The following is a 24,971-nucleotide window of genomic DNA, read 5'->3' on the forward strand; positions in this document are numbered from 1 at the left end:
GGCATTTGAACCGATTGACTGTGATCAAGCCTTTCGTCAGGCCTTAACGCCCTGCATTGGCAACTGGCAAGTTTAAGCAAGCCGCATTGCACGTACTAGTGTCTACAGCCACTTGAAGAGATATCCCAATGCCGCGTCGCAAGTGATAGGCAACATGTTCCTCTTGCTGTGCTGCAGTGTTGTTCAGGATATTGTAATGCCGTCCAAGTAAATGCATCTTACTCGTACTCCCGAACACGAGGAGAAAATAATTAGCAGAGTTTACCCTACTCCTTGCACAGAGAAACCCTTATTCTGTGCATACCACATAACTCGATATACACCAAGACCAGTACGGTGACTAATCTGAGCACACTTTGCCTATCACTTCTTGCTCTTCTAAAAGCGAACTATGACACCACCAAGTCTTACCGTAACGGCCGGATCGAATGACTTGATTCTTCCAAGCCAGGATTCATGGTACACAGCATTGCCAGACTTCGAATAATATAGCCCAGGAACCGTGCCGCGGGTTCGAACTACGCCGAGAAGGTCATTTCCTTTCGCCCACACCTCGAAGGCCTATCATGTTTTGTACCGCACCACTGGCTCACGATACCAACCCGCATGGGCAGTTGCGTAAGTGCCCCTGAAAGTTTTCGTCGATGGAAATCGTGTTTATATTGGATCAGCTGACTATTCATCCCTGAAAACCCTTGCACCCTGCCCTCGGGGTATAATGCCCTATTGTCTTGCCAGATTGCATATAACTCGGCACATGTGGACTGAAGCCCCTCATGCCGCCTTTTCCAACCGGTACCGCCGAGCTCGCATGGAATTCCCAATGGAAATGATAGGTTCGATACCTTGTGAAATCGCGGCTGGTTCGTTATCGTTCCCGACTTCGAAGGCCCCTATGCTGCGTTTGGAGCAATTGTCTTAGCTGGGTATGCCACTCTTGATGGTATCCGCGCTGTACTTTCTTTGGCTGGCAACAAGGATGTCTCGTTGTCTTATGATGCAAGTCAGTTCAAGTACGCAATGTGGGGGTATAGCGGCGGCTTACTGGGTTCTGAGAAAGCCGCCGAATTGCAGGTACAATATACTGATGAACTGTTGACAGGTCTAGTAGGTGCGGCATTAGGCGGTTTAGTGAGCAATATCGGATCAATGTTTAGCGTCATAAAAAAGTCCCCTTTTACAGGCAACCGTATCCTCATTTTATTTGGGCCATTATAAACGAATACCCCGAGGCTAACGTCTATATACGTAGCTGCTTAAAACGCGATGGCCCTCATAACGCCTCTGCCTTCCTTGAAGGACGTAACATGCAGTCATTACAAGCTTTTCATGCTTTCGCAGGTCAGGATATTTATTAGTACTTCAAGAATGGCCAGGCTGACCTCACAAAATCGGAAGTGTTGCGCAAGATCGAGAAGGTTGAGTGGATGCTTGGATACCACGGTACACCGGAGATTCCGCTTTTTGTTTATAAAGCGATTGGTGACCAAATGACACCCATCGCTGACACGGACGAGAACATTGCTCAGCATAAGCGGTTTAAGGTGTCCATGATGTACGAGCGTGATACGGTCGGTGACCATATCTCTGAGATAAAAAACGGACAGCATCGTGCGATAGTGTGGTTGGCCAGTGTTTTGACGTTACGTATGGTGGTGTTGACCAAGGCGTGCGGATACGCGATGTCACCGTGGAGATTTATAAGCCGCCTGTTGCCTGATATCAAAAGTGTGTGAACAATGTCGCATTGTTGCCGGATTGGCGGACTCGTAGATTTTATAATGAATTTCCCAGAGTGATAGTCAGTCAGCATTTAGTTTACTGCTGTGCTCATTCGTTGATGGATTGAAGACAGGAAGACTATCCGGTGGATTCAGCTTCGACAGCAGAGAGTGGTCCGGAGACTCTTATATCTGACTACAAGGTGCCTCAGTATTCTGAAATCATAAACCAGGCTAAAGCTATGGACTACTTAGATGCTAAGATATTCAGGAACTTCCCGGCTTGACACGAAATTTATTCGGGAAGGAGACTGAGGATCGAAAGCATGTCTTCGGATTTCACTTTGTGTATACAGCGCTGAACCTTCTGAACCTAACAGGAAAATTGAAAATAGTGTTCTTAGTTGCGGTATTACGCGTTCACATTCGTGATCTTGAAACCGCCTCTGCAAAGGTTTTGAAACACTTGATGCGGGTCGTATTTTGCAGCAACTGTTTTCATTAGCCGAACATTTTCTTTCCCGTAACTCATAAGAGAATCCTGGCTAGGATCTGCGTAGTTTAGATCTATGACTTCCTCATTAGTGTCAAGTGGACTGAATTTGGCTCCAAACTATTGACTTACAAGTCCATGCCAGGTTACCACCGTCTATGGTAGAGGCATAACGTTTCACAGCATCTACCCAAATTTTGACCTTGGGGTAAGCCAACGCTTCTTGCTCTGAGTTGCTGAGCATTGCTGTGGCAAGAAATAGAAGACCATCGTGAGCATGGCGTTCTATACCCATGACATTGCCACCTGCTTTGACTGACTGATCAGCAAACAGGGTAGGAAGTGGTTGGAAGATGCATTGCGTGAAGAAGTTGCCATCCGGAGCGATCTCTCCAAGTTCTTGGGCCAGCTGATCATGCAGCTCTGATGCTTTGGATACGATGCGGCGATCATTCTTGAAAGAAGCCGTGAACCATATATTGCTCCAGAAAACATCAGCCGTTATGTCGCACGCAAGGCAAAAACATGTCCACCTACTGATATCCCGCTGGCATATTATACTCGAATGCCATCTCAGATACTGAGGTCATCTTGATGGTATTCATGGTTTCCGGGATGGTACGCCATTGGTCATAGGCTGGTGCAGATTCTACACCAGCCACCTGGTTGAACAAGGTGGCCACAACGATGTCTTTGAATTGTGGCAGATGCGTGACCATCCAAATCAGATTGCTATCTGGATCTTTTTTGACATTGTCAGCAAAAGCGCAGAGAGAATCAATTGCTTGTGGAATTGTCTGCTTTGGGTAGAAGGTCATGCCAGCCCAGACCCGATCGCACTGAATAGTCTTCATCGTGAACTTAGTGACCACTCCAAAGTTGTTGGAGCCGCCTTTCAGGGCCCGAAATAGGTCAGAATTCGATTGAGCGTCGGCGTTGACGATTCGACCATTGGCAAGAACAACTTCGTACGCGACGACGTTGTCGCAGGCGAAACCATGTCTCCCGGTAAAGAACGTCATTCCACCACCTAGGAGCAAGCCAGCAACCCCGACGTTCCCCTCACGCCCGCCGGCAACAACACGATTGAACTTGTGCAGCTCAGCGTATACGTCTTTCCAGCGAGCCCCTGGGCCGATGGTGGCTGTCTCAAGGTCAGGTGCAATGGCTGTGGTGTTCAAGCAGCTAAGATCTATCGTAACACCGCCATCGATATTGTTGGATCCCGGCCAATTGGTATGCCCCCCGCTACGGATTGCGAATGGCGCACTTGCTGCTGCCAGCACCTTGATTGCTGTGGCAACCTCTTCTGCACTCTTTGGGAGCAGAACACACGCAGGCTTCAGCTTTGCGCTATTGGACCAGTAAGAGTCAATCCGTGCATCATATTCGGCATCGCTGGGTGCCACGATCCGTGGGCCAAGACCGTTATCTTGAAGAAGTTGGGCTACTGGTGCCATCGCCTTAGGAGCTGCGATTGCCATGTGGATCAAGTATAGTTGCGACAAAGTATTTTCTTATTGCGAATTGGGAGGCCCTGGATAATGAAGAACGGAAGACAAGATATGAACCGTCTCCGGTCGGCAGATTCATCAACCTTGCATGGTATCTTTGTCAGCATGCCGAGGTCGATGGGGTGTATGCTGCATGAGCCTCTGCATGTCAGAGGAGAGGGCCTGCATGCATTTTTCGTATATCCTTGTAGGTATTGGAGACCTGGTAGTAGCTATACCTGTACTCCAACTACGACAACAGTGCTGGAGTAACCCTGAGCAGCTCCCCTGAGCAGCTCCACTGAGCGTAAGAAAGGCGAGTCTTGATTGTAATTGAGGATAGGCTATGAATTGTGCATTTTCCGCCTCTGTTCACCAACTAAATCAAAGAATTATGGTGCCCCATGAGAGACCTTGGTCATCATCTGAGATTATTCTATCTCCAGCTACAGCCTTCAAGTGGAGTTGCTGATCATATGGAATATAGAATGATTTGGGTTGTCAACGCAGCGGCTAACTACTCACCGCGTAGGTATGAACCCTGGTGTATACCGATCATGAGATTGAGTTGAAGGAGCACAGCCGAATGTAGGACTGCACTGGTACATCACAACACCGTCATGTGCGCGTTCTGGCCTTCATGGTGTCAAGTAGGTCATCTACCCTCCGCTCGTTACTCTTAATGATCTGGATCAAGTCGTCTACCCTTCGTTCATGACTTCTTGTCATATGGACCAGATCATCCATGGCCCGCTCGTACTTGGCCCGCAACGCTGCGAGCTCCTGTGCGTGCTTCTCCTGGACATCCTTTAGGATTTCCTTAAACTCCTCGTCCATCTTGACAATTGTGCCACGAAGCTGACCAACTACTTCACCTTGAACCTGTTCGCTAGTTGATGCGTTCTTTCGCTTTCGCTTTCGCGCAGTTGGCAGGGTTGGAGGTATTGACGCATTGGAATCCGAGTTATCAGACTCAGGCTCGACCGGCGCCTGAGCTGTGGGCTTCGACGCCGTGACTTTACGGCGAGCCATTGTACGCTGTGGCTGTACGCTGGGTGCAGCACACTGTCGCTGTCCAGACTCCTTCAGGCGAGACCCTCTGGTAAGACGAGAAACGTAAGGGCGCCGTTGCACGAAGTCAACTAAGCGACATTCGTGGCCACCTTTGGAGCACCTGTCACATTTCCCTGATGTACTGGTGAAGTTGCACTACTTGGAAGTTAGCTGATGGAAGGAGTTCCTGGCGGGATATCGATTACTTACTTTCTGTCGTTGTTTTCGGCATAGTTCACAACGCGGTGAGACAGCGACGGGAGGAGCAGGCAAGGCGTCACGTGTGCGAGCAGTTGCAGAAGCTTGCTCGGTCGAGGGCATACGGTCCAGTGGATATGCTTTTAGGGTGTGTGGTGCAATATCAGACACAACAGGGGTGTAGTGCTCGTCAGTCTCCGACTTGACCGAGGACCTGGCCGGCGGTTGCTTCTCGGGTGCCGGGGATGCGTCCGAAGCTGGAGTGTCCACCTCAGAAGCAGAGACCGAAGGTTCGGTAGTGCTCAAGGTGGTAGGCATTGCCACATATTCTGCAGATATTGATCGAATTGGAGAAACATGGGGTTGCCTGTTTAATTACTTGAGGCACACAGTGTATTGGTGGCACATTTGGACGCGTTATTGAGGCAGAAGCTGGTAGTGGCTTGTTAGTAAACTCCGCGGTGCATTGTTTGGTGTAATTTAGGTGGCTGCAAGCGGCATACAGCAGGGACGGCGGGGCTCCCGAGGTATGAAACCCACTGTCTGAGCAGAGCTTCCACGGCTGTCACTGTTATTTCTGGGGGACATTCACCTCCTTCACGGCTTCCATTGCAATATTAGATGTTAGAAACACTCCTCTATTGCCGCTGGTCAATTACACGGCGTGCTTGATATTGGAATGCCACAGGACGCAAGACCGATCCATGGCTGAAAATGCCCCGCCACCATCTGGAATGCTGCTTGCTCACCATCATCGCACCCACGATGATCATGGTACTTTGATAACCTGTCGTAGAAGCCTTATTTCCGCCATACCCTGCTGAACCGCGATTTCTCGGCCGTGCCATATTCCTTGTCCTTCTTATCCGAGACCGAAGCAACGTCTACCAGTGTGTCCACGTCGCTGAAGTCCTTGCTGTCCTCCTTCTTCTTCGTACGCCCTGCACCACGCGGCTTGATATGATGATTCCAAAGCCGATCATTCAGTGATACCTGGTTCAGTTCTGGCATAGCAGCATGAGAGGCCTCCGAATCCGAGACGATCCGGACGTTCAGCGGCGAGTTGGAGCTCATTGTGATGTTGGTGCGAATTGCTTCTGAGCCCAAGATTTGTGTGTGAAATAATGCCTGCGTTTCTCCTTAGAGTATCTGGATTATCACGGGAGAGCCAAGATCCCTCTCTATACAGCGAATGAGGGTACTCACGATGCTCGCTGCGCGCGAAAATAAAGCCTCATATACGGGCTGCCAAGGTTGAAGAAACCGGATCTACATGGAGATGACTCTGCATGCCAAGATAGGTTACATCACACCAGGGCAGTCTAACGACTTAACCTTCCGACAAGGCAATAACGCCGCGAAACCCCCCAATCGGGCTGTCTGCTTATGGCGGGCATGGTCTAAGTAGCCACGTGCGCGAGATACAGCCCTGGCCTGTCGTAGGAGCACCCAAGTCACGATACGTAGATGACATCTTAAATATACATGGTCACCAATCTCGACTTCCGGACTTTCCGGGTACAGTAAGCTGACCACTCAATATCTACATTCAATGTTCGCCCAGTTTTGAAGGGGTGCGGGACAAACAAAGCGAACTGTCTTCCCGGCATTGTAGTATGTAGAGGGGCAAATTAATGTACATTTTTCTAATCTTACAGCTGCGAGAGCAGATCATTGATACATACAGGAAGGTCGCTTAATGGTACATTTTTCTTCACAGATAGCCTCCGGCACTGCACTTCGCAGAGTCCTTCCGATGCCCAGTTGCGTCCTAGCAAGACGATGATTGGATATCCTACAGTGTCTGCATCCTTCATTTTCCAGGGGAAGGATTCGGTTCGGTCATCTAGAACCACATCGACGGGCTGGGTAGCCTTTGAGTCCTGAGATCCATCGCCCTTGGCAATGTGGTCGTAGACGCGAATGGCGTCGCCCTCCTCCACGCCACGACCGGGGATGACGACAACCTCGAACGGTGCAATAACACGGGGCCAGTTCAGGCCCTTCTCGTCGGCTAGATGATCTGCCACCGCCCCAAGAATGCGCGAGACACCAATACCATGACAGCCCATCTGCATGGGAACAGTGATGTTCTCGCGGAGTTGAACATTGGCACCCAGCGGCTCAGAGTAACGGGTGCCAAGGTGAAAGGTGTGGCCGAGTTCGACGGCCTTTTGTAGTCTGAGTGTCCCAGAAGAGCACTGAGCGCAACTATCGCCATTCTGGATCTTCAAGATATTGAGTGGCTGGCCACCCTGAGAAGACTTGATAACCTCAACTTCTGTGGTGGCTGATGACAGATCTGCTGCTTCCAAAGTCTGATTGCCGTACGTCTGATCTACGATGTGAATCGTCTTCGGTTTTTCTGCCGCCTCACGTGTCGCGGATTTGATCACAGACTCCCATAAAGCTTTGGGGTCCTCCACGCCCGAGTCCAGCCCTGGGACAATGGATTTGATAGCGTGAGTGTTGACGGGAGAGTCCGCGAGCTCCTGAGGCACCATGCACCAGACAGTGACCAAGGTGGAACGATCCTTGGTAATGCCATGCCAGCAATGCTTTACCAATGACTGTGCCTTGTCGGATGATCTAGGTCTAGCCACGGCCAGTTCCTCATTGGCCACATACGTACAGCTATCACAGCTGAGGACGTTATCCTCCCCAACCGTCGAAGGCAGGTGGTATTCATGACTCAAGTCTCCGCCAATGTCGCCCGAGCTGGCTTCTGCAACCAGGTAGGGTAGCTTTAGCTCGTCAAAGAGACGGGAATAGGCAGCGCGGACCTCCGAGTATGTCTGCAATGCAGATTCAATAGTGGCATCGAATGTGTAGAGATCCTTCATCACGAATTCTCTTGAGCGAAGAAGTCCATGGCGGGGTCGCATCTCGTCGCGATACTTGCGCCCAATTTGATAGAGTCTGATTGGGAGATTCTTGTAGGACGTCGCCAACTTCGAAACCAGAGTCGTGATCTCCTCCTCATGCGTAGGTGCCAGTAGGTAGGGCGTTTCTTTCCTGTCGTTCAAGCGGAAAAGCTCGGGTCCGTAACCGTCCAGGCGGCTGGTTTTCTCCCAGAGGGCTTGAGAAGATATTGACGACAGGGAGACCTTGGAAGCCCCAACTTGCATCATATGCTTGTCGATCAGTTTTTCAAGCTTCTCTTGCACTCTTTGTCCGAGTGGCAGCATGTGAAAGATGCCGGCGTGGGATTGGCGAAGATACCCGGCGCGGATCAGTTTTGAGTGCCCATCTTCCTCGCCAGACGCGGTGATACCTCCGGTTGGCAGCCATATCTTGGACAGGCATGCACGATGGGAAGCTGGGAAGCCAGAAGGTGCCTGGATATAAGGACGAGCCTGGTGGCGCGACGCGGCCAATGATCCGAGGCTGAGAGAAGACATCCATGATGTCCGTTTTGGTACCATCGCTACCTGTGCAAAAGCATGGGCATGAGCTTGCGACGAAAGCATCGACTGTATCAAGAGAGGAATACACTAGACTCCGGGTCGTCTTGGTAATCCGAAGACTAAATGGTGAAGGAGAAATTATACAGAAAAAGTGGTTGTTTTGGTAGTCAATCCCTGACAAAAAAAGTTATCATGATCTTGGATTCAAGACCAGGAGAATCAGTAGCCTCGCATGGATCGGGTGGGTCCCGTTGAGTACAGAAGAGGTTTAGTGGTTAGTTCAGGGTCTCTAGCTAGATGAGAGACACTTGACAACAAGAAGGTATCAGCCGTTGCGGCAGTGTCTTCAATGATGGGTACTTCCCGTGTGGCAATTGTACTCATTACTCCGTAGCCAAGAAATTGCGCGCAACATTTTCCAGCATTGCGTGCCGTGCTCACTACCTACAGGGAAACAAGTTGATGCCCAGATGTATTGCAATCTGGCGGCGACCAGGTGGGCCGGTCGACGGGGGTACCAGGCGATAACGGCTTATCGCCCCGCCTTAATTTTTGCTGCAGGAACTTTTTTCTCAGAGCAACCCGCCGCACTTGGACTTGGAGACTGGAGCAAGCAACTCGAACCACCCTCGACCAGAGAAAGGCCCGTCTGCCCTCACAATGGCAGGCTTCGATGATGCTGCGCTGGCGTCGCTGACTGCCAAGATCGACCAGAGGCTCAACAACAAGACCCCGACCGGAAGCAACAAGAAGAGCAAGCCCCAGGACTCGCCTCAGACCAGGCAGAACAACAAAAAGACCAAGCCTCAAGACTCGCCCCGAGGCCAGCCAAACCTGAAGCGCAAGCGTCAAGACGACAAGACCGACCAGGCCGCCAAGAAGCGCAATGACCAGCCGCCGAAGAAGGATGCCAAGGGAAAGAAGGACAAGAAGGACAAGAAGAGCCCAAACGGGCCCAAGCCGACTCAAAATGGCGCCACTTCGTCCAACGTCCTGCTGGACGAGATCAGAGCTCTGGGCGGCGACGAGGACGATCTGAAGCTCGTCGGGGACATCGACTCTGAGGACGAGACATTCGATGACTATGTCAAGACCAATGGAAAGAACGCTGACAAGGACCTGCAGTCTGAGCTAGCCAAGTTTGCTCTTGGACTGGGGTTTGAGAAGGTGCAAGCAGAAGTGGCCGATGAGGAGGTTGAAGAGGACGACCAAGGGGAAGAAGACGAGGACGAGGAATGGGAAGAAGCTTCGGACGAGGAGGACTCCCTACACGCGTCCAAACAGAAGGAGGATGCCTCGCAGTCCGCTCCGAGAGGAACTTGGAAAACGGTCAGTAAGCCTCTCTATATCTTGACTAGCACGCTCCGGCTGACATGTGCGAAATCCAGATCTTTGAGCCCCGTCCCGACTGGCATGCGGCTGAACTGAACCAATTGCCAGACCCAGCATCCGACCAGGTCGCAGCCTATACTTCCACCATAGCCAACCTGAAGACGCACGCTAAGTCCATCCTTGAAGAGGATACTGCCACTCATACCGCTACGCTCTCGTCGTCCTCATCACACAAGTTCATGTCCACGATCATGTCTTCTGGTACAATGTCCGACAAGACGTCGGCTTTGACCTTGGGTATTCAGGAATCGCCCGTCCATAGCATCAAGTCCCTCGAGAACCTGATTGCTCTAGCAAACAAGCGCAGTCGTGGACAGGCATTGGCCGCTTTAACCGCCTTGGTAGATTTGCTTGGGCCTGGAGCGTTGCTGCCCTCTAACAGACGTTTACGAACCTTCGCTACTCAGCCTGGGCTGATTGGAACTCTCCAGAAGCAAAAGATCAAGTCATGGTCGGCCAACCAGGCCCTCCCCGGCAGGATTACCAAGGAGCATCTGGTTGCGTGGGCCTATGAGGATTGGCTCAAGGAGGCTTATTTCCGGATTATCCAGGCCCTAGAGACGTGGTGCAATGACGAGGTTCAGTACTCGCGGCTGAAGTCTATCGATATGATCTTCGCCCTGCTGAAGGAGAAGCCGGAGCAGGAGTCGAATCTTCTGAGACTCCTTGTCAACAAACTGGGAGACCGTGAGCGCAAGATTGCTTCCAGAGCATCTTATCTACTGCTGCAGCTCCTCAACATCCACCCAGGCATGAAAGCGATAGTGGTGCGTTCTGTTGAGCAGGAGATTATTTTCAAATCTGGTCAGAGCATTCGCGCCAAGTACTACGCTATCAATACTCTAAACCAGACGATCCTGAGCAGCAAGGAACCGCAAGTGGCTGATTCACTTCTAAAAATCTACTTTGGCCTGTTCGTTGCGCTGCTGAAGAGTGGCGACCTTGGTCAAGTTGAGAACTTCTCAACAGCAGAAGTACCGGACAAGACCGAGAAAAGGAAGAAGCAGAAACGTGGGAAGCCCACCGGGCCATCCCAAAAGCCTGACGAGGACTCGAAGAAGGGACAAGCTGAACGCGAGTCGGCAGAGAAGCTGGTATCGGCAATCTTGACTGGCATCAACCGTGCGGTTCCCTTCTCCGAGACGGATTCATCAACGTAAGTGACATTGTACTGGCACATTGTTGTCAATCGTACTAACTAGGATACAGACTTGAAACACATCTAGATACCCTATTCCGCATCACCCATTCGTCGAACTTCAACACGAGTATTCAAGCTCTTATGCTCATACAACAGATGGCTACCACTCGTCATCTTGCTACAGAGCGTTTTTACCGCACACTTTACGAGTCTCTTCTAGATCCTCGTCTGACTACCTCGTCGAAGCAGGCTTTGTATCTAAACCTGCTGTATCGCAGCTTGAAGTCAGATGTCGACGTTCGCAGGGTGAAGGCGTTCGTGAAGAGGATGCTCCAGATTTTGAACTTGCATCAGCCTTCATTTGTATGCGGTATCATATTCTTGATCATGGAGCTTTACGGCACTTTCCCGGATCTTAGCACATTGCTCAATGAACCAGAGGAACATGGCGATGCAGAAGGCGTGGTTACCCAGGACGACGCGGCCAACGAAGACCGGCCACTGAAGCCTACCGACGCTTACGATGGACGGAAGCGAGTGCCAGAGTACAGCAATGCTCACCGCAGCTGTCTGTGGGAATTGCTGCCATTTTTGCGACATTTCCATCCTTCCGTAGATCTGTATGCGTCAAGCCTAATCAACGGGCAGAAACCAGCGCAGAAACCAGATTTGGCCAACCACACTCTGATCAACTTCCTCGACAAGTTCGTGTACAAGAACCCCAAGGCTAGTGATACGGCAAGGGGTACTTCTCTCATGCAGCCGGTGGCTGCCACTGGACAAGGCAGTGTTCTGGTTTCAAGCAAGGCAGGTGCCAAGACTGGTTCTTCGTTGAACTCGGCATCTTTCTGGAACAAGAAGTCCGAGGATGTGGCAGCAGAAGACGCTTTCTTCCACGAGTACTTCAGCCAGATTGGCAAGCCTGGACAGGCAGAGCGTGCCAAGAAGGCCAAGGAAGATGCGGAGGATGTTGATGAAGCTGACAGTGATGCTGGAGAGGATGAGATCTGGGAAGCTCTGAAATCTTCCAAACCTGAAGTACAGGGCGATTCTGAAAGTGACCTGGACTCCGACTTTGCGGAGATGATGGATGACGACTCCGACGATGGCATGGGCGATGAAGACGCCATGGACATTGATAACGCTTCGGATGGTAGCGCGTTGGACTTCTCGGATGCATCGTCCCTGGGCTTCAGCGACGAAGACGACGAAGAGGGAGGCGCGGCCGTCGCCAAGGCGGACGATAGCAAGCCCGAGTCAGAGCAGAAGAAGAGGAGGAAGATGCTCAAGGGACTTCCCACCTTTGCTTCCGTCGATGACTATGCCGAGATGTTGGCACAGGAAGAAGAAGGGATCTGAGTTAAAGGGGGAGATGTAGCACTCAGGCCCGGCAGAAAGCATGGTCACCAACGTAGATATAGACAGAAGTATGATTCAGCCGACCAACATAGTACGCGGATCTTCACCTTAACGGCGAGGATATTCTACACTATTGGTTATCGTTCTCCCAAAGGAAAATTACCGTATTGCAAGCCGAATTCCGACTGCACATTAATTGATGTGAAGAAATTTCAGTGAACTGTTGCTATCCCAGGTCTATACATTCCCCGCCTGCCGCCAACGCACATTACCCGTCGGATTGGTTGTGGTCATCGCCAACCTATGTCCGAGGTGGCTGGATACTCTTTATTCTCGGCTTGCTCCTATGTTGTACCTTGGGTCAGCAGGTTCACTTCACCGAGAGTGAATAGAGGTATGCCCATGTGCCACTGTGTTGCGCACAGTGGAGGTCTTATGGAAGGTGTGAAGGTTGGGGGGCTACATACCAATGCAAATCAACAACCTCGTAAGCAGGCCACGGTAGTTTGCGAAGGCTTCTCAACTTTGCCATGTCCAATTCTCGGCCGTTCAGTCCTCGCCGATCGTCCTTTCCATCAGGAAACCCATTATCCCAGTCACCCGCGTAATTTGGACGGTCCACAGGATCTGCCAAATCTTTGAAGAATCGGAACGGCATCAGCTCATCAGGCCTTGTCCAGGACACGTCCATGTCATCATAATACCCTCTGGGCTTTCCACCGGGTGGGTTACGGTAATTTTGCACTGTAACATAATAGTCAGTAACGCCTCATCAAGGTCTCTCGCAGGCTGCAAGCTTTGAGGTTGACAAAAGGGGGAAAGTAGCTCTCAGTATGACTTACTCCGATTCCTGGCCGCGGGCAATAGAGTATTGATGATCCAATTCGCATCCGCAGGCATTGCTTTCCAAGCATCCTCGTCTAAGATGTTATCAAGTTCCTGATCAGGTCGTTCGAATCTCTGAAGTAGGCCAATGAGCTCATCCGAGTACCCAGGCGAGTTAGGGTGGTGGTTTACATCTTCGAGATATCTTTCGTCGGCGTATTGATAATCACCATGTATCCCCTGATAGTGATACTCAACATGTGTCATACAAAGTGCTCTCAGAATAGACCCAAAGTCGTAGATGTCTTGCCAGTCCTTCAGCTCAGTACTATTCAATGTGCCGTAGTGCAGCTTAGATTCATCGTCTCCGGCAACCCCTGAGTCTCCAAAATCTCCAAGCGCCACCCGCGGGAAGGCGTGCGGCTCGAATCCGGAACGCGGAAGACTTCCGGGTCTTGGGCTAGGATAGTGAATGAAGACGTTGTTTTCCGAGAAATCGCGATGATAGACTCGCGTCCAGTTGTTGGGTTTATCATTGGTACCGGGTTCGATTCCGAAATGGAGGAATGCAAATGCCGTCGCTAGTTGCTCTGTTACATGCCTATTGTATTTATTGTCAACTGTTAGCTGCCTTGCTCGCCACCCTGAACATTCGTCCCTAGACATGGATACGCACCATATGAAAGACTCAGGAATTGGAGTGTAGTTCGCCTGGTGAAAATTCCGCAGTACATCTTCGAGCGAACCACCATTCAGATATCTGGACGGTTTGAGCATTGTGGTCCTAAGTTACTTTAAACCCCAAGGTGGAGATGACTTACTCAAAATACAACGAGTAGGTGTCATTGTCTAGCTGTTGCCAAGCCTTGATCTGGACAAAGCAGCTCGCATCCGCTGGCAAGACACAAGCTGACTCATCACCCCCATCCCAAGTTGAGATACGTAAGTCTTCAGGAAGATCGAGTGAAAACTTTCGTAGGTTTCTTGTCGGGTCGCTACCGTTGTCTGAGCTTCCCTCACCATCTCCGTCTTCACCACTATCATGACCTGCACCTGCGCCTCCGTCTCCATCATGATCTGAATCATCATCTGCGTCTGCGTCTCCATCATGGTCTGCATCATGGTCTGCGTCTGCGCCTGCGTCTTCATCATCATCTAATTGACGTTCGCAGATTTTATTTACATAGATCTGCGAATTGTGGACCGACTGAACCAGAAATACCCTATCGTAGCCACCTCTTATGTCTAAGAGTATGAGTCCTTTCCTCGCAAGGTTTGCATGGTTTAGTTCAAGTTCTTTTCTTCGCCTTCGGGGACGAACGTAATCAATGTCTGCATCCACATCAGGGTCGTAGTCGGGATCCTCTGCTGGGTCATCGCTGTCCTTGCGACGTCTTCGTCTCGCTTCCTCGTCATTGCCGTCGAACCACTGCCTAACAGGCGCGTTATCGTCGTCGTCTACATCTGCGATACTGAGGCGCACCCCACGATATCGGTAAGGCCTTCCGGTAGACATTAATACTGTACAATGAACTAGCACTCACTGTGTACTAAAGCTTCGGTTTCACAGAGAGGATACAGAGAACGGTAACTATCACAAGGAAAACATATATAGCTATACCAGAGAGAGCATCTATTACTACCAAGCCGTCGCAATAGACAAAGAGGCCCTCCAATAGAACGACCACCGCGAGTGACAAAGGAGGGTTGCCGGATTGAGCAAACACGGCACTGCAAACAATATTAATACACAACGATAAAAATATTGTCAAAGAATGTAAACATAAGTTCTACCCATCAACATTGGTGATTTCCGGACCAATACAGTGATAAGAAACAAGCTAACTGGCAGAATCAAATCAGCCTAAGCATGTTTAGAATTCATGTCGCGCGGTTTAGACACGAGCTCTTCAAGCACACCGGGCACTCTTATGGGAGAAGCTAACTATATTTGATAGATGAAAGGTGGGTCTCTAAACATGATGCTTTCTCTTTCCTGATGCGCTTGGATATGATTCGCGCGGCTCTTTATGTGAGCTTCCTAACACCACTTTCGGAGAAACCTGTGCATGCGGTCTGAATGCAGAGTGGTAAACCAATTCGTGTCCCAAGGTTGACTAGGGCCAAACTTACTACTCGGGTGACCTCCCGCTTGAGCCCTCAGTAGTAGAACAACAGAGAGTCCTGCATTTGTGTTTAGGTTGCAATTGAATACATATCATGGGCGGCGCGTGTGATGATCACAGAAGCCGATGTATTTTATAGGAGAGTAGAGTGGAGTCACTGATCAATTGTTAAAGCTTCCTTAATACTAGGTTGCAATACAAGTTTCTTTTACAGTTGCTTTCTTCGCGAGCGACACCATTTAGATATAGCAATGGCAGATTCCCTTAGCTACATTGCTATACTTTCCTGGAAATATATTCTTCCAATGGTTGCCTCTATCGTATTTCGAATGCTACCGTGGCATTGTGTTAAGGTTGGGGGGAATCTGCAAGGTTCAGGGTTTCCATCAATCAAAACGACAAGGAACAGCGGGCTCCGGGGATACGATGCGGAGAACTGACATCGTGGAAGTATCAACACGGCACATTGGAATTTCGAGCAGCTGGATAGACTACGGTTTCCCGTTCACACATATTTAGGGGGTTTCAAGAAATATTATAAATCTCGAGCTTGGACATGGCAAAATTATTGCCACCATCCATCCATTTCGACAAGTCACTCGCTTCAACGCCAACATAGCAACTGATGTGAAGCCCACCAGAATAAATACAATGAACTTCATTACCAAGGCTCTAGGAGTTGGCCTCCTGGTGGCTACCGCAGTCAATGGCCAGGCTGTCAAACCTGTCGTAGCCGAGTCAGGAGTGTCGGCTTGGATGTTTGACATCAGCCAGACCGTATTGACCGACGGCCGATGGAAGCAGAACGAAGCGCGCACGCTCTCCTACCTGAAGTACGTCGATGTAGACCGCCTTCTCTACGTCTTCCGGGCAAATCATGGTCTGTCGACCAACGGCGCCAGCCAGAATGGAGGCTGGGACGCTCCAAGCTTCCCATTTCGCAGCCACGTCCAGGGGCACTTCTTGACGGCCTGGTCACAGTGCTATGCAATGTCAGGAGACTCTACCTGCAAGTCAAAGGCCAGCAGCATGGTGTCGGGCATGCTGGCATGTCAAAAGAACAATGGTGCCAAGGGATACACAACTGGCTATCTCTCCGGTTTCCCCGAATCAGACTTTACTGCCCTTGAAGGTGGAACTCTGACCAGCGGTAACGTGCCATGGTATGTCATACACAAGACCATGGCAGGACTGCTCGACGCCTGGCGCAACATTGGCGATGCCAACGCCAAGACCGTCCTGTTGGGTATGGCATCATGGGTGAATACGAGAACAGGCAAATTGTCCAACTCCCAGATGCAGAACGTCCTCAACACTGAGTTTGGTGGGATGAATGATGTGATGACCCAGATCTACCTCATGACAGGCGACTCCACACACCTGACCGTCGCCAAGCGTTTCGACCACAACGCCGTCTTCGCGCCCCTTTCCAAGAATCAGGACTCGTTGAACGGGCTCCACGCCAACACGCAGGTCCCCAAGTGGATCGGCGCTGCTAAGGAGTATAAGGCGACGTCGAATGCGACATACAAGAGCATCGCCGTCAACGCCTGGACCGTCACCACCAACGCGCACTCCTACAGCATCGGCGGCAACAGCCAGGCCGAGCACTTCCGTGCCCCCAATGCCATCTCCGGGTATCTCAGCACCGATACGGCCGAGGGCTGCAACTCGTACAACATGCTGAAACTGACGCGCGAGCTGTGGGCCATGGATCCGGGCTCGACCAAGTACTTCGACTTCTACGAGCGGACGCTGATGAACCACCTCGTCGGCGCGCAGAACCCGAGCGACTCGCATGGCCACGTGACGTACTTCTCCTCGCTCAACCCCGGAGCAACGCGCGGTCTGGGGCCGGCTTGGGGTGGCGGTACTTATAGTACGGACTACGATTCCATGTGGTGCTGCCAGGGCACGGGGTTAGAGCAGAACTCGAAGCTCGCGGACTCGATATACGGGTACGACAGCTCCGGACTATACGTTCACATGTTTGCGCCGTCCGTGTTGAAGTGGACGGCCAAGGGCGTCACCGTGACTCAGAGCACGACGTTCCCGGCCAGCGACACGACCACGCTCGCTATCTCCGGGACGTCAGGCTCCTGGACTCTGAAGATCCGCATCCCGTCCTGGACCTCGGGAGCCACCATCTCAGTGAACGGCGTTGCGCAGAACGTCCAGGTGACACCAGGTTCCTACGCCAGCGTGACCCGCACCTGGGCCTCAGGCGACACCGTGACGATCAAGCTGCCGATGGGGTTCCGGACCATCGCGGCGAATGACAACAGCAACCTGGTGACCATCGCGTACGGGCCTGTCGTCCTGTGTGGGAACTACGGGAGCTCAACGGTCTCGTCGGCGCCGACGCTCGACCTCGGCAGTCTCAAGCGCACCAGCAGCTCGGCTCTGACGTTCTCGGCCACTGCCAACGGCGCAGCGGTGTCCATGGTGCCCTTCTTCGAGGGCCATGGGTTCAAGTACGTGGTCTACTTCGGCAAGTCAGGGTCACTGCCCACTAGCACATAGGGCAGAGACTAAAGGGGTTGCCCCTGCCATGGCTACTCAGTCAGCTTCTACGACGCGAATACGCCGCGACACACAGTAGGTATGGAGGTGATGGGGGCTTGCAACCACACGCTAATCTGCTGTGTCTTGGCAGTACGTGTAGGGGTGTTCATCTCGGTCCCAGCTTGTGATTGCGGAGGTCTACGGTGTGCACTCCGTTGTTGTTAAGTCCCAATATTTTTCTAGCATAAATTTGTCAAAGCAACAATATAGCCTCAGATGGATTCAGTGAACATCCTATTGATGAATCCAATTATTACATTTATCCGGCTTGAGAAAGGTTCTCGTTACTCTAATCAAGGGTTCCTAATTGCCACAAGAGGATTGATTCACTGCCTCAGCATCACGCGAAGAAAACTACAATGAAACAGTTACTCACCGGCACGCGAGACACGAGAGCTAACCTATCTGAGACCAGGACGGATGTATTGATACATGCGGAATCAATTGTTTATATCTTCCACTAATACCTCAGCTAATTGACACAGGAAGAAGCAGACGAGATGGTATATTGACCCGTTCCGTCTCTCTTCCCCGACCGGGTTCACAATGTCGCGTAGCATCATCTGTCATGACTTTAAATCCATCAAAATAGCAGGAGCGATCATAATGTAAAATAAAAAGCAGGGTCGAGGAGAAGTAATCCTAAGCGGCCTTGCAAATCCATAGTTGGGTGGAGAAACAGACACGATGCCATATGCTCCAGCTTCAAAAAAAAAAAAAAAGATCCCGCTGCCGCCCGTCAAACGCCGACAATGAAAGACTCTGCATTATCACATGAGAACGGAAATTGAATTCCTCAAAAATAAATCCCAAACTCCTTTTCTCGTTAGGTCATCATGACCACCGGGCCTGCTGGCCACGGTAGCCAGTGTTCATCGTCCCCTTGCTGAGTCCGCCCTGGTCGTAAGCTCCATTCGCCATGGACGCATTTGCATACGCCGAGGCGCTGTTAGAGGTGCTGTTATTGCGTTGCACGTTGGCAGGACCCATGCCGTAGGAGCCGGTAGCGCCCAGGCCTATCGTATTGTGGTTGGCTGTGGAGTCAAAGCCTTGCAGATCAAACAGGCCGTTATCTGGGAAGGACTGGAACCCAGGACTGACTCCTGAGTGCGCGGCCGTCGTGGGTGTCTGGCGCGGGTTGTTGAAATGCGAGGTTTGGTTTGCTACACCGCTAGCCCGATAGTTATTATCCATCGGCGAGGCTGAAGGAGTGCGCCGAGGAGCAAAACCCATGGATGGTGAGCCTCGGAAAGTATTGTCGGCGCTCAGAAGGGGGGAATTCGTGCTTTGCGAGCCAAATTGTGGTGAATGTGTTACATGAGATACAAGAGCAGTGCCAGGCGAGCTCGTGCTAGTGCTCTGAGATTGACGCGGATTCGTGGTGTATGATCCCTGCTGCACGGTGTATGCTCCAGTCGGGCTTTGGTTATAGTAGTTTGGAGTATTCGACGGCTGTCGGGTTTGCTGCTGCGATGGCAGGGTGGTTACCTGAGGCTTTGAAGCCTGCGATGGTGCGGGGGATACAGATGCCCCCTGTGGTTGATTCTGCCTTGACTGTTGCCGCATAGTTCCTCCCTGCTGAGCAGACTGTTGACGATTCTGGAACCGTTCATAATGTGCCTCAAGCCCTTCCGCAGCAGGAGCAGTCGAGTGACTGCTAGACATACTCGCGTGTTGTTGTGGCTGTGGTTGAGCCTGATGTTGACTGCTGTATGCCTGCGTGTGTTCATTGTTATTCTGAAGAGCGGCAAACCGGTCAAGATGAGCTGCAAGCCCCTCCGCTGGCTTATGGTGTTGAGCAGCCGGGGGTTGCTGGGCGGGCTGTTGCACCGGGGACGATTCTATGGCAACTGGTAACGAGGAACCAGCCACAGCTGGTCCAGCCGTCGCTGCTTGACGCTTCGAGGCGGCAGCATTCGATTTGCGAGGGCGCTTTGCAGGCGGCGCCACCACGGGGCTCTGTCGTCCATGGCTTTCAGCCAATTGAGCCTGGGGCTGGGCGATGTTACTTGAAGCTAGACCTGGAGTTGTCGACAGAGCCTGTGGAGGCCCATGGCTCGCTGCGCCGCCGGTGTTGTTCGCACCAGCTGTGGCTCCGTTTGCGGCGGCAGACTTGTTGCTCTGACGCTTCCTCTTGGCGCTCACCGTAGACTCCTTGACTTGAGGCAGAGGTTGTGTCGCCTGGGGCGCGGGCGCCGCCGATTGCGTTTGTGTGGGCAGCTGCGTGCGTTTGTTCTTACTCCCACTTCCGTTGACAATGGGGTTCTGGGAATTAATCGGCACGGACGGTCTCGTAGCAGCAAGCGGCAAGGTGGGAGGTGGTATATACGAGGTGCTAGTCTGAGCGGGCAGCGGGTTCGGCTGGGCTGCTGCAGAGCCTTGTGGTGTCGAATCATTTCCAGCCTTCGATTTCTTTCCGCCCTTCGGTCGCGCGCCGCTGGCCTTTTTCGAAGAGTTTGCTGGGCCAACCGGGCCAGAAATGGCGGCAGAAGCAGCAGGCTGGAGTGTGGCAGCAGCAGTCGGTGCAGCAATGGGCGTGGACTGCACATGTTGTAACGGTTCCTCCATGCCCTGCTCTTTAGGTCGATTTTTCGAGCCCTTGGGCCGACCGCGCCTTTTGCTGGCCGATGCAGGCTCCGCCAGGGCAGGATTAATAGATGTGAAACCGGTAGAGGCTGTAGCAGGAGTCGCATTTGGCGCTGCTCTCGACTGTGCATGTGGAGGCGTTGCAAGTAGGCTCAGCACCCGGTCTTCCACAGTGTCGTCTCGATCATCCATATTTACCACGCTATCGTCCATATCAACCCAGCCTTCATCATCCCCGTTCTGCTGGTTCGCAGATGCAGCTGCCGCGGAACTACCCTCGCCCGCCTTGGACCCCTTCTTGATGCCTTTATCCCGTCTGGCTTTCGTGGCCTTGCTGCCCTTTGGTCGGCCTCTGGGACGCTTGGGCGGCGCAGATAGCGTGATGGTGGGTCTGCGAGGGCGTTCGAGATCCGGAAAGATCTCGGATATCCAGCCAACAAATAGGGAGCCTGGCCCATTGGCTTCGCCGCTCTCGGGGAACTTGCCGTCCTGCGGAGGAGGAGCATCCGGTATACCACCAAAGAAGGCCAATGCCTTGCAAAGCTGGTCCACGATGTTGGCATGGGGTAGAGTCCGAAGTAGCGTAAGAAGGCGCGCCTGTTCCGCCTTTGTCTCTTCGGGGGTCAGGGCCAGCGTCCGGGGCGGCGGCAGCAGAGGAGGCGGGGCTGGGGTAGAAGACTCCTTCCCAGGAGTTCTGGTCCGAGAGTAGTTGGCCCTCCTGTGGTGCGAAACGTAGTGGTCGGTCTCGGCAAGTCTGGCCTGGAGGGCTGTGTTCTCACTGTTGCGCTTCGCAGCGTCGTATCTGGCCTGGCTCTCGTTGGTGTTTGAAATGTCCATGTGCATGACATTGAAGTTCCCCTTCTTGTCGTCCGTCTTACCCTTGAGCTTGCTGGGGATCGGGTTGCGTACGCGGCCGTCGCGCTGTGCGCCATTGCTCGTTCTCACGTCCATCCGTAGGCCGGGATGGATGACCCCGTCGACTCCCGGGGTGGCAGAGCCATTGTGATGCACAGGCGTGTTGCTCGCGACGGCAGGACTTGCGGAGGAAGCCTGAGGGGTCAATTCCGAGACGGCTGGTGCAGCTGTCGTGCTACTTGCCATGGTCGCCATGTGGTCTAGAAACCGCAAGGCTCATTGCCGTAGCGGCCCGTCCGCGGAACTCTGTGGTGGGCGGGCACCGAGCACAGCTTCGGCCTCGGGAGTCAAGATATCGCTTCAGTGTGTCATTCTCGAGGTCACTGCAACTGGGAGTTTCGCAGTCTAGCAAGATTTCATAGGTGGGTTCGTGGCCGCGGTGGTCGTGGCAGGTATGCTATGCCGGCGGTGTGTCGTCTCGGGCTGGTTGGGCGCGATGTATGTAGCAAGAGTCTGCCAGAGGACGGGCAGTAGATAGGGAGGTGGGCTGACCGGAGCAGCAGATATCGACAGCGACAGCGAGTTTGTTGATGCGTGTCGCGACCTCGGGAGGGGCTCGTACGAGCGTGAGCACCTAGATACCACCGACGCAACAGCCGTGCGGCGTCGATAAGTCGTTCGAAGGTCCCGCTGGTCCGGCCGCTGTGGATGAGGGCACTCAGGCACTTGGCTGATGGATCGCAACAGAGACGGGCCGGCGAGCGCGGTTTTCGGTGCTCGTGCGACTACAGACAGCATACAGGCCAGAGGTTGGCAGACCTGCAAGTCGATGCCCCAAGGTCCCTCCCAATTGCCAGAGTGCAGCGCAGCGGCGGCGGTTGGTTTTCCACGTCGACACTTTGGGCCAAGGGTCGATGTGCACTGCTGATTCTGGCCTAGCGGCAGCGTGGGTTGTGACACGGGACAGCGACGACAGCGGTGGGCTGGTGGGCTGGTGGGCTGGCGGGCTGGTTGGTGGCTGGCGGCCGCATTAGACGCCCTGTCTGCGCTCTGGCCTTCCCTGTATTTCAAGGCAATGTTCTGGGGTGTTGCGGGCAGAGGCGAGACGGCCGCTGACCACCGGCTGGCTGTGCGTGCCGTCTCTGCTCGTCATGGGAGAGACCCAAACGCGGTTAATTTGGTCTCTTCCCTCGTCTATGTCAGCTGTAGAACCGTTGGGCGGGCAGGCCAGGACCATGTGAGGTAGGTAGGATCTATTTTCAGCTCGGCCGGGTATTTCATCGTATGCCGGACGGGATCGTGGCCTCCCCCATTTATAATTAGTTCTCGGAAGCGAACTGCTTAGGAGGTGGCATATTGGGTAGCACTGGAGTTCCTGTGAGGAAGAACCCTGAAGCGCAGGCAAGTCAACATGCCCATACCTACAGCAGATCCTGGCACTGGGGGGCCAGTCTGCTAATCCCAGCATCTGGATGGATGCACCTCCCGTCCTCTCAGACATCGAGCCCTTCCCTTAGAACGCCTGGCTGCTGCTCGAGGTCATTGCATGCATGATGCGGGGTGCTTCCCACTAAGCAGTTGGTTGGAGTGAACTGGAACCTTGGAATGGATTCGGATTGGATCTGCACGTCCAACTGCCCGTGCAGAAGTGTCTAAGAATATTTGTGCGTGAGTACTTCGTATACCTCATCACAAGTCTGCCTGGAGTCTGGTACAAGCAGCAACTTCAAGTAAGACGCATTGGTGTCATCCAAGATGTCAGCGTTGGCTAATGCCTGGTTGCCTGGCGCCAGCGTCGGCCTATTTGGCAAACATGCTCTTCGTTTGTATACGCCAATCTCACCATGTAATTTCTGCATTATAGACAACGAAGTCGAGTTAGATGGTGTTGGTTTTGCTTTAGTCGGCATTCTGAAGCAACAGAGTGAGTTACCACCGTCGTGATGCGCCGTGCGCCGTGCGCCGTGCCAGACAAGTATCCAGGCAGTCAAGGCAAGGTGTCTGGAGGCTTAGACTCTTGCGTTCCCTCAAATCTCATTGTTCTCACAATTATGCATATCTACTTACCTGCGTCAGTAAGTGTGAAATCCTCTCCCCTCTTGGTCCTATAGCGAACAATGCGGACGCCCGTGTTTACTTGGTTGCTTGGAGGTGAGGCAGGTGGGGACCTCTAGCTGTCTCCTAGGGGCCCCATAGAATCCCAGGCGGCTAGGACCAATGGCTGGCTGGCCCTCCGCCGCCAACGTCAGTGCCCCCATGCCGGGCATGAACTGACCTGGGAACCCGGAGGCACCCTCGAGCAGCTCGCCGTACCCCAAGTGCTTCACCTCCGACCGTCTGCCTGCCCTCAACCCATCCCCGAAAGCGAAAGCCAGGCCTTCGCTATGGCTACAAAGTACATCTTCGTCTCGCTGCCCCGAGACGAGGACACCTTTGACACCCTCAAGACCTCGACCGGCGAGAATGGCGACGTGCTCCCCTTCCAGATCCCCAACTTCAAGATCGGGACGCTGGACGCCCTCGTCCAGCAGGCCGACGACCTGGGCAAGCTCGAGACCGCCTGCCAGGGCCTCGTTGCCAAGGTCGCCGACTCGCTGCGCACTCTGCTCGACGGCAACGAGGACAAGATCGCCCAGCAGAAGATGGTCAACGACAGTATGCTTGCTCCCGATACCGCCCACCGCCCGCGCGCCATCCCGCGTCGTGCCTACTAACGAGTGCCGCAGAGCCGACCGAGAACTATCTGCGCACCTTCTCCTGGAACAAGGTACGATACAGGGCCGACAAGCCGATCGGCGAGCTCGTCGACAACCTGCAAAAGGAGCTCGTCACCATCGACAACGACGTCAAGGGCAAGTTCAACCAGTACACCTCGGTCAAGACCAACTTCGCCACCCTGCAGCGGAAACAGACCGGCAACCTGGCCACCAAGTCCCTCACCCCCATCGTCGACCCCTCGGTCCTGATCTCGGACTCGGAATACCTCGAGACCCACCTCATCGCCGTCCCGACCAACGTCAAGAAGGAGTTCCTGAAGAGCTACGAGAGCATCTCGCCCATGGTCGTCCCGCGGTCCGCCACCCAGGTTGCCCAGGATGACGAGTTCACCCTGTTCGCCGCCACGACCTTCAAGAAGCACAGCGCCGAGTTTCAAGCAAAGTGCCGCGAGAACAAGTGGACGCCCCGGCCGTACAAGCACGTCGAGGGCGGCAGGGAGGAGGAGCAGAAGGAGTTCGACCGCGTCGCCAAGGAGGAGAAGAAGGTATGGGGCGAGGCGCTGCGGCTCTCGCGCACCGGCTGGTCCGAGAGCGTCATGATCTGGGCCCACGTCCTGGCGCTGCGGGTGTTCGTCGAGAGCGTGCTCCGCTACGGCTTGCCTCTGGAGTACGTGCCCGCCCTGATCGTGTCGTCCCCCAAGGTATCCAAGAAGGTCAAGGATTCGCTCGACAAGGCCTTCTCGCATTTGGGAGGCAATGCGTTCGGTCGCGACAAGCGTGGTAGGATCACGAAAGACGACGCGGCCTTGTCCTCGGAAATGGCGGCGGCAGGACTCGGTGAGGATTATACCGCATACGTGTACTATGAGATTGAGGTATAAAGGTATAGAAGAAGCCAGCGCTAGGAACTTGCAGGGCAGTCTGCCCGGTCATTTACATTGTGGCATGGGCACAGTTCATGATTTCGCATAGCCCCAAGTATACCACTTAGAGAATCTGTTATTTTCTCCAGTTCAAAGCGCCAATTGGCACCAATGGTC

General features: G+C 53.0%; 9 protein-coding genes across 9 annotated transcripts; 3 read left to right on the plus strand and 6 right to left on the minus strand.

Moving 5' to 3' along the window:
• Window positions 1-2,133: 2,133 nt before the first annotated feature.
• On the minus strand, window positions 2,134-3,698 carry JN550_006279 (uncharacterized protein; the record flags this gene model as incomplete). The annotated part of the gene is made up of 3 exons (XM_049318001.1): window positions 2,134-2,288; window positions 2,347-2,696; window positions 2,752-3,698. The coding sequence occupies 3 exons, from the start codon at window positions 3,696-3,698 to the stop codon at window positions 2,134-2,136; spliced, it is 1,452 nt and encodes a 483-aa protein (XP_049171839.1).
• Window positions 3,699-4,325: 627 nt separating this feature from the next.
• Window positions 4,326-5,276, minus strand: JN550_006280 (uncharacterized protein; the record flags this gene model as incomplete). The annotated part of the gene is made up of 2 exons (XM_049318002.1): window positions 4,326-4,916; window positions 4,971-5,276. 2 exons carry the CDS (start codon window positions 5,274-5,276, stop codon window positions 4,326-4,328), a joined length of 897 nt encoding a protein of 298 aa, XP_049171840.1.
• Window positions 5,277-5,759: 483 nt separating this feature from the next.
• On the minus strand, window positions 5,760-6,032 carry JN550_006281 (uncharacterized protein; the record flags this gene model as incomplete). The annotated part of the gene is made up of 1 exon (XM_049318003.1): window positions 5,760-6,032. The coding sequence occupies one exon, from the start codon at window positions 6,030-6,032 to the stop codon at window positions 5,760-5,762; it is 273 nt and encodes a 90-aa protein (XP_049171841.1).
• A 578-nt stretch (window positions 6,033-6,610) lies between these two features.
• Window positions 6,611-8,383, minus strand: JN550_006282 (uncharacterized protein; the record flags this gene model as incomplete). Its single annotated transcript, XM_049318004.1, has 1 exon — window positions 6,611-8,383. One exon carries the CDS (start codon window positions 8,381-8,383, stop codon window positions 6,611-6,613), a length of 1,773 nt encoding a protein of 590 aa, XP_049171842.1.
• Window positions 8,384-9,025: 642 nt separating this feature from the next.
• On the plus strand, window positions 9,026-12,257 carry JN550_006283 (uncharacterized protein; the record flags this gene model as incomplete). Its single annotated transcript, XM_049318005.1, has 3 exons — window positions 9,026-9,694; window positions 9,754-10,913; window positions 10,967-12,257. The coding sequence occupies 3 exons, from the start codon at window positions 9,026-9,028 to the stop codon at window positions 12,255-12,257; spliced, it is 3,120 nt and encodes a 1,039-aa protein (XP_049171843.1).
• A 370-nt stretch (window positions 12,258-12,627) lies between these two features.
• On the minus strand, window positions 12,628-14,598 carry JN550_006284 (uncharacterized protein; the record flags this gene model as incomplete). The annotated part of the gene is made up of 6 exons (XM_049318006.1): window positions 12,628-12,667; window positions 12,725-13,001; window positions 13,100-13,683; window positions 13,759-13,842; window positions 13,904-14,119; window positions 14,291-14,598. The coding sequence occupies 6 exons, from the start codon at window positions 14,596-14,598 to the stop codon at window positions 12,628-12,630; spliced, it is 1,509 nt and encodes a 502-aa protein (XP_049171844.1).
• A 1,261-nt stretch (window positions 14,599-15,859) lies between these two features.
• JN550_006285 (uncharacterized protein) lies at window positions 15,860-17,731 on the plus strand (the record flags this gene model as incomplete). Its single annotated transcript, XM_049318007.1, has 1 exon — window positions 15,860-17,731. One exon carries the CDS (start codon window positions 15,860-15,862, stop codon window positions 17,729-17,731), a length of 1,872 nt encoding a protein of 623 aa, XP_049171845.1.
• An 876-nt stretch (window positions 17,732-18,607) lies between these two features.
• On the minus strand, window positions 18,608-21,460 carry JN550_006286 (uncharacterized protein; the record flags this gene model as incomplete). The annotated part of the gene is made up of 1 exon (XM_049318008.1): window positions 18,608-21,460. The coding sequence occupies one exon, from the start codon at window positions 21,458-21,460 to the stop codon at window positions 18,608-18,610; it is 2,853 nt and encodes a 950-aa protein (XP_049171846.1).
• A 2,138-nt stretch (window positions 21,461-23,598) lies between these two features.
• Window positions 23,599-24,812, plus strand: JN550_006287 (uncharacterized protein; the record flags this gene model as incomplete). The annotated part of the gene is made up of 2 exons (XM_049318009.1): window positions 23,599-23,869; window positions 23,941-24,812. The coding sequence occupies 2 exons, from the start codon at window positions 23,599-23,601 to the stop codon at window positions 24,810-24,812; spliced, it is 1,143 nt and encodes a 380-aa protein (XP_049171847.1).
• Window positions 24,813-24,971: the final 159 nt, after the last annotated feature.

This window comes from Neoarthrinium moseri, assembly GCF_022829205.1.
Source record: "Neoarthrinium moseri strain CBS 164.80 chromosome Unknown scaffold21_Wmoseri_CBS_16480, whole genome shotgun sequence".
NCBI lineage: Eukaryota > Fungi > Ascomycota > Sordariomycetes > Amphisphaeriales > Apiosporaceae > Neoarthrinium > Neoarthrinium moseri.